Consider the following 14,301-nt stretch of genomic DNA (forward strand, 5'->3'; position numbering starts at 1 on the left):
GAGAAAGCGACAATTTCCCCATTAATTTGAGCGAGGATGAAAGATTTGTGGATGAGTAAAGTGCAAGTGAAGGACTAGTGGGGAGTTGAAGCTATTCAGATAGGGAAGATGCTGTGAGAGCCGGGGGTGACCTGATATTCAGCTGGGAATGACTACAACAGTAAATAAACACAAGACATATATATACTCTATTAGCCACAACACAACCAGGCTTATATTTAATATGCCACAAATTAATCCTGCATAAAAACACCTGCGTGTTTGTTATGCTAGCTCCTAGCTCCTCTGCTAGCTCCTAGCTCCATAGAACACGCCAATACAATTCAAACACCTGATCAACACACACAATCACTCAGCCCAAAAGACGTTTACCTAACCCAAGGTTCATAAAGCTTATATATTTTTAAAAAGTTACGTACGTGACGCGCACATACGGTCAAGTTATCGAATGTTTAGCAGCCAAGGCTGCATACTCACGGTACCTGATATTCAGCTGGGAATGACTACAACAGTAAATAAACACAAGACATATATATACTCTATTAGCCACAACACAACCAGGCTTATATTTAATATGCCACAAATTAATCCTGCATAATAACACCTGCGTGTTTGTTATGCTAGCTCCTAGCTCCTCTGCTAGCTCCTAGCTCCATAGAACACGCCAATACAATTCAAACACCTGATCAACACACACAATCACTCAGCCCAAAAGACCGTTCACCTAACCCAAGGTTCATAAAGCTTATATATTTTTAAAAAGTTACGTACGTGACGCGCACGTACGGTACGGTACGTGTTATGCTAGCTCCTAGCTCCTCTGCTAGCTCCTAGCTCCATAGAACACGCCAATACAATTCAAACACATGATCAACACACACAATCACTCAGCCCAAAAGACCGTTCACCTAACCCAAGGTTCATAAAGCTTATATATTTTAAAAAAGTTACGTACATACGCAAAAAAAAGCCAAAGCTGCATACTCACAGTAGCACGTCTGCGTCTTTGTCATCCAAATCAAAGTAATCCTGGTAAGAGTCTGTGTTGTCCCAGTTCTCTACAGGCGTCTGTGTATCCAAATCAAAAGTCCTCCTGGTTAGAGTCTCTGTTATCCGAGTTCTTCCATCTTGACTGCATCTTTCGGGAATGTAAACAAAGAAGCGCCGGCTGTGTACTGTTGTGGCTGACTACGTTCGAAAAATACGTCCATTTCGCACCGACAACTTTCTTCTTTGCTTGCTCGGCTTCCTTCTCTATAATGCAATGAACATGATTGAAACAGATTCACGAACACAGATGTCCAGAATACTGTGGAATTATGAAATGAAAACAGAGCTTTTTCGTATCGGCTTCAATGTGGAAGGCATACCCGTGTTCGTCGGGCTACGTCACACGCATACGTCATCCTCAGAGGCGTTTCGAACCGGAAGTTTAGCGGCAAATTTAAAATGTCACTTTATAAGTTAACCCGGCCGTATTGGCATGTGTTATAATGTTAAGATTTCATCATTGATATATAAACTATCAGACTGCGTGGTCGGTAGTAGTGGGTTTCAGTAGGCCTTTAAAGGTGTTTAATGATAATACAAGAATGTTTAATACATATAGTTAATATTGTTAACATGTTTAAGGTGTTTAAAGATAATGCAAGCATGTTTAACACATATAGTTAATATTGTTAACAAGTTAAAGGTGTTTAAAGATAATACAAGCATGTTTAACACATATAGTTAATATTGTTAACAAGGTAAAGGTGTTTAAAGATAATACAAGCATGTTTAACACATATAGTTAATATTGTTAACAAGTTAAAGGTGTTTAATGATAATACATGCATGTTTAACACATATAGATTATTTTCTTTCATGAAGACAAGAATATAAGTTGGTGTATTACCTGATTCTGATGACTTGCATTGATTGGAATCAGACAGTGGTGCTGATAACGTCCACATTTTCAAATGGAGGAGAAAAAAAGTCCTCCTTTCTGTTCTATACCACATGAAAGTGGTTGGTTTTTGGCATCTTATTTGTCCAGCTTCCATACTCCTTTTTATACACTTTACAAGAAATACATTGGCGGCAAACTCCGTAGCTTGCTAGCTTGTGCACGCCAGCTTTCTGAGACTCTTAGCGCAGGCAGGATGAAGCAGAGCTTTTATTGTGAAGGCAGGAACTGTGCAGTCGGTCTTTGGAGTTTTGACGACAGGTACGGCGCCAGAGTCTGTTGAAATAAAAAGTGTTTCTCGCCTTCCTGTCGGTAATTTTTTTCTTAATAATGAGCTGGCAGCAGCCAGCGTCATCTCAGAAGACCCTCGGGTGCCGTGAATGTCAATCAAGTGACGTCATAGTGAAGATTTATGATCGCTCATTTTTAGGACTATTTTTTTAATGCCTGGCTGGCGAACGACTGACACACCCTCCATGATCGACCGGTAGCTTGCGATCGACGTAATGAGCACCCCTGTTATACATGCTTCACTGATGAGACTATTTGGCAAGCACCATTTTGTCCTTCTAATTTCAGCGATCCTTAAACTCATCGTAGTTTGTTTACATGTACAACTTTCTCCGATACTGCCACAGAAAGACGTGTTTTACGGCACTCCTTCTTTGTCTCATTTTGTCCACCAAACGTTTTATGCTGTGCGTGATTGCACAAAGTGAGCTTTGTTCATGTTATTGATTTGCTGGAGTGCTTATCAGGCATATTTGGTCAATACATGACTGCAAGCTAAACCATGCTAAAATGCTATTTAGGCTAGCTGTATGTACATAATGCATCGTTATGCCTCGTTTGTAGGTATATTTGAGCTCATTTAATTTCCTTTACTTAGGTCCTCTGGGTATTTAATTTATATTTGCATGTCTCATGACACATTATCTGTATGTAATATTGGCTGCATTTCTAAAAGTTGTTAGTGTGCCATGTTGTTCCAGACCACAGCAAACGTTACCCCGGTTGCAAAGATTGAAATGAATCCTTTAGAAGAAGACAGCCTGCCGTTTCCTTAAACTTGGACACACACATCTATACCTTTGGCCATTCTGAGCCAGTAATTTCCAGAAGTTATCTCATCCTGTGAGAAGCATCCATTTTACTAAGGATTTCCAATGTTGCAAAAATGTGTAGAATAAAAATTAAATTACATTTCTGTCAACGAAGATTTGCGTCAGCCTTTGCTAGTAGGCTAATATAGCTAATATAGACACTTACATTATATGTTGCCTTCATTATTACACTTATATAAGGCTTTTAATTTTTTGCGGATCCACACAGATTTTTATTTAAAATTGTTGGTCTAATATGGCCCTTTCAACATTTTGGGTTGCTGACCCCTGGTATACTGTATTGTTTTATAAATTCCTTGTTATATTGTTCACCAGGTTAAACTATGTTAAATGTGATTAAAAATACATATACATTTGTTTTGTTTGGCTGTGTTTTATTCTGATAATAATCAGGGTCAACGATAGTAAAACAACATTTGATTAAAAAACAATATTTTCAATAAAACAATGGCGCTCAATTTAAGAGTATTTAAGGATAGTTGTTATGCTTTAAGTTGCAAGCAAACATTTGAAATATGACCATTATTTGGCACTGCAAATGTCACATTGAAACCTGTAAGATCCGACCAAAACATCTCGTCTTACTTGCTAGCATTAGCATATACAGTAGCAAAAGATGGACATCATATTTTTTTTCCAAGCGTGGGAGGAAGACAGTGGCAATGAAGGAAATTGCTGAAAATATGGAAACGTTGCTGATGGTGTTTTTGATGAAGAAGCAGCTTGAATAGAAGCACACTTGCCAAGGTAAATGCTGTACATTATTGTTAATTACTCAATACAATTACTGTAATTGTTAGTAGTCGATTCTATTGTATTGTTTTTGTACAATATTTCCTATCTAAAAGTTTTTTAAGGCACGTTACATGTCCAATTGTGTTGTTTTGGTGGGACCAAGCACCAATTAAATTGATTTCAATCGTGTTCAATGGACAACTTTATTTGAGATACAAGTGTTTTGAGTGAAGCACTCAGTCACAGAACCAATTAAGCTCGTAAGTTGAGGTACTACTGTATGTACAGTAGCAAATAATAAATATATCAATATTGGTAATACCAAAATTCGCCCACTCCTATCAAAGATACTATTAATGTGAATCAATTCAATACACAAAGTACAGCTTGGAATTGATGTTACAAATAGAACTAATACCAACGCACTTGGTTTAGTCATTGCTTCTGTTCCACCAGGGACTCAAACCAGCCATTGCTCTAAACCAGGGGTGCCCACATTTTTTCTGCATGCGAGCTACTTTTCAATTGACCAAATCGAGGGGATCTACCTCATTCAAATATATAATTTATATTTATTTATTTATGAAAAATACGTTTTTGTTAGCAAGTTAAAGGTGTTTAATGAAAATACAAGCATGTTTAACACATATAGATTCCTGTCTTTCATGAAGACAAGAATGTAAGTTGGTGTATTACCTGATTCTGATGACTTGCATTGATAACGTCCGCATTTTCAAATGGAGGAGAAAAAAAGTCCTTCTTTCTGTCCAATACCACGTGAAAGTGGTTGGTTGTTGTTATCTTATTTGTCCAGCTTCCATACTCGTTGTTATACACTTTACAAGAAATACATTGGCGACAAACTCTGTAGCTTGCTAACTTGTGCGCGCTAGCTTCCCGAGACTCTTATTTTGTTAGCGCAGGCAGGATGAAGCAGCACTTTTATTGTGAAGACAGGAACTGTGCAGTCGGTCTTTAGAGTTTTGACAGCAGGGACAGCACGAAAGTCTGTTGAAATAAAAAGTATTTCTCGCCCTCCTGTCGGTAATTTTTTCTTAATAGTGATCTTGCTGCAACAGGCGTCATCTCACAAGACACTCGGGTGCCGTGAATGTCAATCAAGTGATGAAAGTGACGTCATAGTGAAGATTGATGATCGCAAATTTTTAGGTCTATTTCTTAATGCCTCGCTGGCGATCGACCGACACACCTCTGCGATCGACCGGTAGCTCGCGATCGACGTAATGGGCACCCCTGCACTAAATGTACACATAGCCCAGCCACATTGTCCGGCCTACCCTTACATAAGGCATCATTTCAAATACAATGCCAGTTTTAAGGGTATATGTTTGATATTTATTTTCTTTTGAAAACAACCCATAAATTTGTCCTATGAAAACAATTTTTTAATCACAACAGAATCACACAAATAAACCCGTTCATCCCTGCCATACAAATCACCCGCCCCACCCCAGACATTGAAATATTTGCAAACAAATCAACATAACAATACAAGATATCTCACTACAAGTTTGAAATTGACACCTATTTAAATGGCCAGGGCCCGTTCGTGCCGCGGGAAGAAATTGAAGAGGTGCGATTAAACAACAAACAAAAAATGTGGGGAAATTTAAGCTATAACTTTGTGAGGCTTAACTTTGTCTTGTGCCAAAGAGGGCACAATCCAGTAAATCTTTGACATTGTGTCTGGCCGGAGAGTCTTTTATTTCATATCAAGGGATTTTGTCTGGCAACAAAAACGGCTGTGATTTATTGTGTTATAAAACACCTTTAACATGCCATTTCTATTGCTGCAAGCTTTGCTCCTGTGCTAACGCCTCTGAAAAGTGTTGTTATTTCTCTGTCCTGTCTTGAAAAGGTAACTCTTTGGTCAAGACAAAGCGAACACCTCACATGAAAGTTAGCCGTAATCTTCCCTTGAGTTCAGTTATTTTCACATATGCTAGACTCATTCTGTGAGGAGAACTATTTCTAAATGTATGCATCATTTCTCGTTAGTAGAGGTGTAACGGTACTTGTATTTGTAATCTCATTGTTTGGGATGATACCTTGGGTTTGGTACAGAGCGATTTTCCACACGTCACACATAAAAAGTGAGGGACATGAAGCGTGCCTCGCTGTTACATGTCCACTCTGTAAACAAATACAGTGCAGCCCAGCCTTTGGCTTGCTGGAGTCATGGCTAGGCATGGTTCAAAGGAGAAAATCGAGTTTGAAAACTATCTTGGTTAAAGTTTGCAGTTTGTGAAAATTTCCACTTTCTGTCTTCAATTTACATATTTTATCAATATATACAAAATAAGAAACAAAACAATTGGGCTGTCGAAGTTAGCGTGTTAAATTATATGATAAATCACAAAAAATGATTGCATTAATCTACGATAAACACAGATTAATTTGTCCGCTTATGCTCCTTTACCTGAACTGCGTATGGTTACCTGAAAGGCGGTGCCAGTTTCTTTGTGGTCAGTGATCATATATGGCAGTGCAATAAGTGAGGAGACTGAATGATTGCAAATTTCGCCTCAAAATACACCCCAACGGAATTTCAAATAATACTGTTAAAACGTTTTGAGGAAATAACTTAAAACTTAAATTACACAGATGGTGCTAACTTTCCACTGCATTTTAAGCCTTATACTGTATCCCACACATTTACGGCTTCGAGGATGTCATGAGGTAACCATGTTGGTACATAAAATCGATTTCGCATTATTTAATGTATATTTAATCATAACAATAAAATGACCTCTCTGTGCGTACGTGTGGATGAGACAGGGTGAGTGACCTCCATAAATACCAATCTTTTGTTTTCAGGCCAGCAAAAATTTGTATTACATAAACTTAGTAATTGTAAAAATTATAGACGGTATTAAAGCAAATGTGTTATCTTATTAACCACTATTGGTAACATAAGCTAGCCAATGGTGTTCTTGTTATCTTTTTCGGTTTGACAAATATAACTGTGAGCAAATTGCAAACAGCCCCTTTAAGAGCATTCAAGTCAAGCATTTAAAAATGTTCCTGTATGACATTCTGACAATAGCATTGCACTTTTGTAAATTAATTTAATTCATGTAAGCAAGTCATTTACTGGGATTAATTGTGATTAATTAAAATTCCAAAGTGTAATAATCATAGGTCAAATAATAATGACTTGTCTGCATGTTTACACTGTCCTTAATAGAAAATGTAAACCAAGGTGTTCAAAGTGAGGTCTGGGGGGCATTTTCAGACCAAAGTTTGTTTTGCATTGGCCCTATGCATAGTTCATCCGTTCATCCATTTTTTACCGCTTGTCCCTCTCGGGGTCGTGGGGGTAGCTGGAGCCTATCCCAGCTGCATTTGGGCGTAAGGCGGGGTACACCCTGGACAAGTCGCCATCTCATCGCAGGGCCAACAGATACACAAGATTCATACTCACATTCACACACTAGGGCCAATTTAGTGTTGCCAATCAACCTATCTCCAGGTGCATGTCTTTGGAGGTGGGAGGAAGCCGTAGTACCCGGAGAGAACCCACGCAGTCACGGGGAGAACATGCAAACCCCACACAGAAAGACCCCGAGCCCAGGGATTGCCTTCTTATTGTGAGGCACCAGCACTAACCACCGTGCTGCCTCCTATGCATAGTCTAAAAACTGAATTAAGTCATTCTTAACGACATGTAATATTTGGTATGGTCAAACTCGCTTACATCGGTCCCATTAAGTCGACCAAATTATGAAATCCTGGTTCACTATGTCCTTCTTAAGACTTTGTTGTCCTTGTAGTCAAGACACACACCATTTTGGTAAAAAAAATAAATTATCTGCCAGGAGTTCACATTTTTTCATTTCATTTTGAAAATCTTTAAAGTTGTTCACAAGTTTTTTGTTTTGCATTTTGTTCTTTTAGCATAGCGGTGACCTTATAAAAACCGTGACCACAGCGTACCGTTACACCCCAACATTTTAGTATTTAACAGGTGTGACTTTGCATACAAAGATGCTATATATGATCACCTGTGACAAAACTGTCTCCAACAAGAACAGAGGCCTGGAAAAATGCTTAGACCATCATTTTCATATGATAAGAAAGGCAATGCGTGCACATGCACAAAGAAAGACACATATGCAACATGCGCACATTGGTGCACGCAAACACAACACACACCTTTCACATTGCAGCTAAGATGGGTATTAGACAATTTAGTCCTGACATATTGCAGTGATGATAGCTATCGCCGCACACTGAATATCTCCCGTTACCCCCAGTAGCTCTGTCCTACACTTTGATGTCACGGCGAGTCGACAACATCATTACTCATCACATCACCACTGATACACATGCCGAGTGCAGCACTATATCACTCCCATATTGATATGTTGGTTATATTCAATGCGATGTATGAGGACAGTATTTCATAAACACGTTCACGGTTTCACTTTGATAGTCACATGATCACAAGATCACCTTCATTGACGGCCACTATATTAATACATCACTTTCATTTGTCACAAATCCACTGTGTCATATAAAACAATTTGTCAGCTGATATGTGTGCATGGTGTTGTCGTTGTGTGTGGGTCACGTTCAAATCATTTTCATATTGACTCGCCGAGGGCCGCTTGTTTCTGTCACTTCATTTGAGGCCCCGTTTGATTTGCGCGGGACATACTCGATGTCAAAGTTGCTCTTGTGACGTCCTTTCCCTCGGCTCCAGGCGAACAGAAGCAGGAAGCAGAAGACGACCACACCTAGGAAAGACAGGCAGCCCATGGCTGTGGATATAATGATAGTCTTAATGTCTAAGGGGACTGTCATGTTGTATAACACGGTGCCGTTCCCCCAAGTGTTGTTCGATTCTGTCAAATAATTTGAGCTCCTGTTGCTATTTTGAGATCTGTCCCCAATGCCCAGACTCTTCACAGCTAAAGAGGCAGACAAGCTGGCATTGCCAGCAGGGTTACTAGCTACACACAAGTACACCCCGCTGTCATGCAGTTCTGCCGCCTTGATTTCCAGGGTGCCATCTGGTCGGACTTCCACCCTGCCGCTGCTCTTGTTTGTGACGTAGCGTCTGTGAGGGGTAATCCAGACCACTGACGGCCGCGGCGCTCCCTCCGCCGTGCAGCTCAAGCGGGCTGGTTGACCCTCATCAGCCATCAGCAGCTGTGTTGTGTTTGGTCCGATTTGAGGCTTGGTGCAGGTCATGTACCTGGAGACCAGTGGTTCCTTGAGCTCACGCAGAGTTTTTCCCAAAAGGTGCTCAGGGGCGCTGCACTCAGGCTGGAGGTCAAGAATATGCAGGGAGGGGGGCCTGTAGCTATTCAGCAACCAAAGCAATCTGCAGTCACACACCAATGGGTTTCCACCCAGACAAAGCCTCTGGAGGCTGTCTGGTGATGCAAACACCCCCCTCTCCAGAGAGTCCAGGCGGTTTTGTGACACATCCAATAGTTTCAAAGATTTCAGGCTAGTAAATGCAAAGGGCTCAATAGAAACAAGCTGAGCCCCTTGGAGACGCAGCTCCATCAAATGCGGTAGGTGGCCTAGCTCTCCTTGATGAATATGCTGAATGCGGCAGAAAGACAAGTTGAGATGTGTGAGGTAGGGAAGGTGGCGCAACGCTGCGCCGGGGAAGGCAGAAAGATTAGTGTTAGTTATGAATAAGGTTGTGAGGTTGAGGCCATGCAACGAGAGAGGGGGTAGAGTTTCCAGCCAAGGCCAGTAATCAATCTCGAGTCGGCAGAGGTGTGATAGCCTCTTGAAGGAGAAAGGCTTCAGAAAACTGACACTTAAGTGCTGCATAGATAGTTCCACTAGGTTGTGTAAGTGTGATAGAGCATCAGTTGGGACCACTGTGAGATTGGAACGTTCCAGGGTCAGACTCAGAAGTCCAGTTAATCCCAAGAAGGCCCTCTGAGAGATGAAAACAAGTTCATTGTCACCCACTTCAAGCGATGCTAACTTGCGCAGATCTTGAAAGGCGTGGTCCAGTAGAACCACCAGTCTGTTGTGGCTGAGGTCAAGCCGGGTGAGGTTGGTCAAGCCTGACAACACACCCGCAGGAACGAGCTGAAGCATGTTACTGCGGAAGTTCAATGAGCGGAGAGCGAGTTGACAACGGAACGATCCGATTTCCACCACACTGATAAGATTGTCGCTGAGATCCAGGTCCTCTAGCTGCTGAAATGAAGAGAAATTGTCTGGTGTGATGATGCGTAACTTGTTCTTGCTGAGATCCAGGACTCGAGTCTCGATTGGAATGCCTTCAGGGATGGTGCTCAGACGCCTGCGGTGGCAGCTCACCGACTTAGTCTGGGCAGAGCACTCGCATCGGGCGGGACAGCTCATTGTAGAGCTGGCCAAGAGCAGAAGTATGGCCCCACCCAGGAAAAGGTGGTAGCGCGGGGCCGGGTGTTGCATGACTCTTTCACCCACGTTGCCCACTGTCATCGCACGGTTCTATGCGTCCAGAACACCATCACGATCCGGCTCTGTCAGACAAAGAAATATGTTAGGGGTTTCCTCCATTCTCGGTTCAGACTATTTTCATTTGTTTGCTCTCTGCCTTTTTACACCTTAAATCTCCCTAAAGGAGCCTTAAGGTTCTTTGCACCTTTAATGAACTGTCACTTTTCCTGGCTCGGTGAAAATAATGGAATTAAACTTAGAGCAGGGCAAGGCACAATGTAAGAAATATCATCTGCAGAGAAATGTTCATCACAGGGTAGCACAAAAGGTTGCAGGCTAACTGGAGATCTCTAGTGCTGAGAATGTTTCAGCCCAGTGGCGAGGAATGACCCTCATTACACCATGGTGAGGCTAAAAGCCTGGGTGGTGATATTTTGTGCCTGTGCATATTTGGCACAAACGCAATCACAAATGAAGTGGCAGTAAATGTTTGCTTCCATAATGCTAATCTCTAAGCACACATGACCCCGTCGCACACATCCCGTAGGTCTACAAGGCATACATTTTTTTCAGAGCTCCTTCTGTTCTTGCTGGCTCTGCTGGGAATTCACATGCTGGATTCACAGTACGGCGGGATGAAATATTGAAATGCTAAGTCAGATATAGAGACTTTCAGGGTTATTTTGTGTTTACTTCCTGCTATAGTCTGATGCACTAGTGATTCCTTCACTGACCCATCTTTCAAAGCATTAAGTACATGTATAATTTATGCAGTCTCTGCAGGTTACAGATATTATGGCGTTGACAGAATTATAAAAGCCTTTAGACACCCGGAAAAGTTTGAAGGGCAAACTTTGTCTTGCTATTTCTACATTTAAGATTAGCACAATTTTAAAATACAGCTGCAACAAATCTGATTGAACTTAATCTTAATTTCTTGTACCCCGGAGGCCTCACACATCAAAGAAAACCAACTAAATCGAAGCCCATTAAGAAGCCATGGTGACGGCAAATGTCCTAAAATGTGTCCTATACAGCTTTGTGCTTGACTTGCACTCATTAAGTCCCTGAGTGACTCTGTTGTCGTAGTTTAACAGTCATGTGACTATACCAGGATATCGCTTCCCCAAAATGGCTGTGTGTTAGTATTAGGTAAGCTAACAATTTTTTCCAAAGGCTTACTTTTTTCCATTACAGGTCTTTTGAAAGCCATTCACCTCATATGATGCTTTGATATTGTGTCAAATATTGCAATTCAACTTTTCTTGTTATATTTTTTGAAATACTTAATTTAAAAACAGTAAAAGCCTCTCACTGAATAGAACTGCTTCAATTACAGTGTTTTGAAATAAAAGAGATTTTGTTCAATAGTACATTTGTGATACTAAACACATACAAGTAAGTGACAAATTGAGGTATATATTCAAATACCGAATAAGTTTACTTAAATCTGCAACATAATTGAAAACATGGATTAAATGAATTCATGAACATTATTTGTTATTGCCAACGAGTCGCTTAATGAAATTTTAGATGATTGACCGCCAGGAACGTTAATGTGTACACTTTTATTCCTTTAGGTAAATAATTGCAGTTAAATAATACAGTTCTGAAAAGGTAATTTTACACTTTAAGTAATATATTTTACACTTTACACTATATATATATACTATATATATATATATATATATATATATATATATATATATATATATATATATATATATATATATATATATATATATATATATATATATATATATATATATATATATATATATACTGTATACAGGGGCGCCGCTAGGGATTTTGGGCCCCATGAAAATAATCTTTACAGGGCCCCCAACACAGCAGCAACATTATGATTTCATCATCATTAGGGGCCTCTCTGGGCCCCCTTCCATCATGGGCCCCTAGAATCCGTCTCCTTTACCCCCCCTTTTCGGCGCCCCTGTATATATATACAGTATATATGTATATTAGGGGTGTGGGAAAAAATCGATTCTAATTCAAATCGCCATTCTCACATTGTGCGATTCAGAATCGATTCTCATTTTTAAAAAATCGATTTTTTTTAATTTATTTAAAAAAAAAAATATATATATATAATAATATATATATATTTTTTATTAATCAATCCAACAAAACAATACACAGCAATACCATAACAATGCAATCCAATTCCAAAACCAAACCCGACCCAGCAACACTGCAATACACAGAGCAATTGAGAGGAGACACAAACACGACACAGAACCAACCAAAAGTAGTGAAACAAATATAAATAAATATTGTCAACAACAGTATCAATATTAGTTACAATTTCAACATAGCAGTGATTAAAAATCCCTCATTGACATTATCATTAGACATGTATATAAAAAAAATAAAATAAAAAAGAACAATAGTGTCACAGTGGCTTACACTTGCATCGCATCTCATAAGCTTGACAACACATTGTGTCCAATATTTTCACAAAGATAAAATAAGTCATATATTTGGTTCATTTAATAGTTAAAACTAATTTACATTATTGCAATCAGTTGATAAAACATTGTCCTTTACAATTATAAAAGCTTTTTACAAAAATCTACTTATCTGCTTGCATGTCAGCAGACTGGTGTAGATCCTGCTGAAATCCTATGTATTGAATGAATAGAAAATCCTTTTGAATCGAGAAAATATCGTTTTTGAATAGAGAATCGTGTTGAATTGAAAAAAATAAATAGATTTTGAATCGAATCGTGACCCCAAGAATCGGTATTGAATCGAATCGTGGGACACCCAAAGATTCACAGCCCTAATATATATATACTGTATATATATATATATATATATATATATATATATATATATATATATATATATATATATATATATATATATATATATATATATATATATATATATATATATATATATATATATATATATATATATATATATATATATAATACAGGCCAAAAGTTTGGACACACCTTCTCCTCGTTCAACGCGTTTTCTTTATTTTCATAACTATTTACATTGTAGATTGTCACTGAAGGCATCAAAACTATGAATGAACACATGTGGAGTTATGTACTTAACAAAAAAAAGGTGATAAACTGAAAACATGTTTTATATTCTAGTTTCTTCAAAATAGCCACCCTTTGCTCTGCTTTGCACACTCTTGGCATTCTCTCGATAAGTTTCAAGCACACCTGTGAAGTGGAAACCATTTCAGGTGACTACCTCTTGAAGCTCATCGAGAGCTAAGTGTTAGCTTTGTTAGCATTGTGTTTTTGTCTTAAGATATTCATGGCATAAGCTTGTATAGGCCTGTTTAATTGTTTTTGACATTTTCATACAATGTTTGATTATTGATGACTTAGTAGATGTTAAATAGGTTTGCCAAATCCCTGAAACATTAATTAGGTACATTTTGTTGCCAGGGCAGGCCAACACTATCGTCGTCACCCCTCATAGTGAATTTTATTGCATGCCTTTTTTATCTGTGTTGAACATTGTTTATATTATTTGACTCAAACCGAATTTTAATTCAGATGTATGTTTGTCCACTGTAACAATGGGACGCTCATGAGCAAGCCAAGTCTTTTGAGCGGCTCATTTAAGTGACCAATGAGTCATTTGTTTGCAAGCCGTTTTTAAATGAAAACCCTAAAAAAAGTAGTTCAGCAGATAGGGCAGTACAGTTTTTTTTTACATTTTTATCATGTGCAAATTTGTATATTAGTTGTTGTCGTATGTACAGTATTGTAAACACATATACTGTACATTTATTTCCGTATTGTTAAAATTATGGTGGAACATTTTTGTGCCAGAATATTTTTAAGCAAGGGAAAATACAAAAGTGATCACAGTATCAAAGCCCTAGCTGCACTCGGGCGGAAGGCAGAGTACATCCTGGACAAGTCGCCACCTCATCACAGAGCCAACATACATGTAGATAGACAAGATTCACACTCTACGGTCAATTTAGTGTTGCCAATCAACCTATGACCAGATGCATGTCATTGGAGGTGGGAGGAAGCTGCAGTACCTGGAGGGAACCAGGCAGTCACGGGGAGAACATGC

The 14,301-nt window shown here is 39.1% G+C and overlaps 1 protein-coding gene across 5 annotated transcripts in view; it reads right to left on the reverse strand.

Annotated features, from left to right (window-relative positions):
• Window positions 1-3,457: 3,457 nt before the first annotated feature.
• Window positions 3,458-14,301, reverse strand: part of lingo2b (leucine rich repeat and Ig domain containing 2b) — a 150,554-nt gene continuing 139,710 nt past the window's right edge. For all 5 annotated transcript variants that reach the window (XM_062042326.1, XM_062042328.1, XM_062042325.1 and 2 more), the window contains one exon: window positions 3,458-10,310. In XM_062042326.1, coding sequence (XP_061898310.1) covers window positions 8,404-10,269 — 1,866 coding nt within the window. In that variant the 5' untranslated portion in view covers window positions 10,270-10,310 and the 3' untranslated portion in view covers window positions 3,458-8,403. The remainder of the gene's footprint in view (window positions 10,311-14,301) is intronic.

This window comes from Entelurus aequoreus, linkage group LG03 (assembly GCF_033978785.1).
Source record: "Entelurus aequoreus isolate RoL-2023_Sb linkage group LG03, RoL_Eaeq_v1.1, whole genome shotgun sequence".
Classification (NCBI taxonomy): domain Eukaryota; kingdom Metazoa; phylum Chordata; class Actinopteri; order Syngnathiformes; family Syngnathidae; genus Entelurus; species Entelurus aequoreus.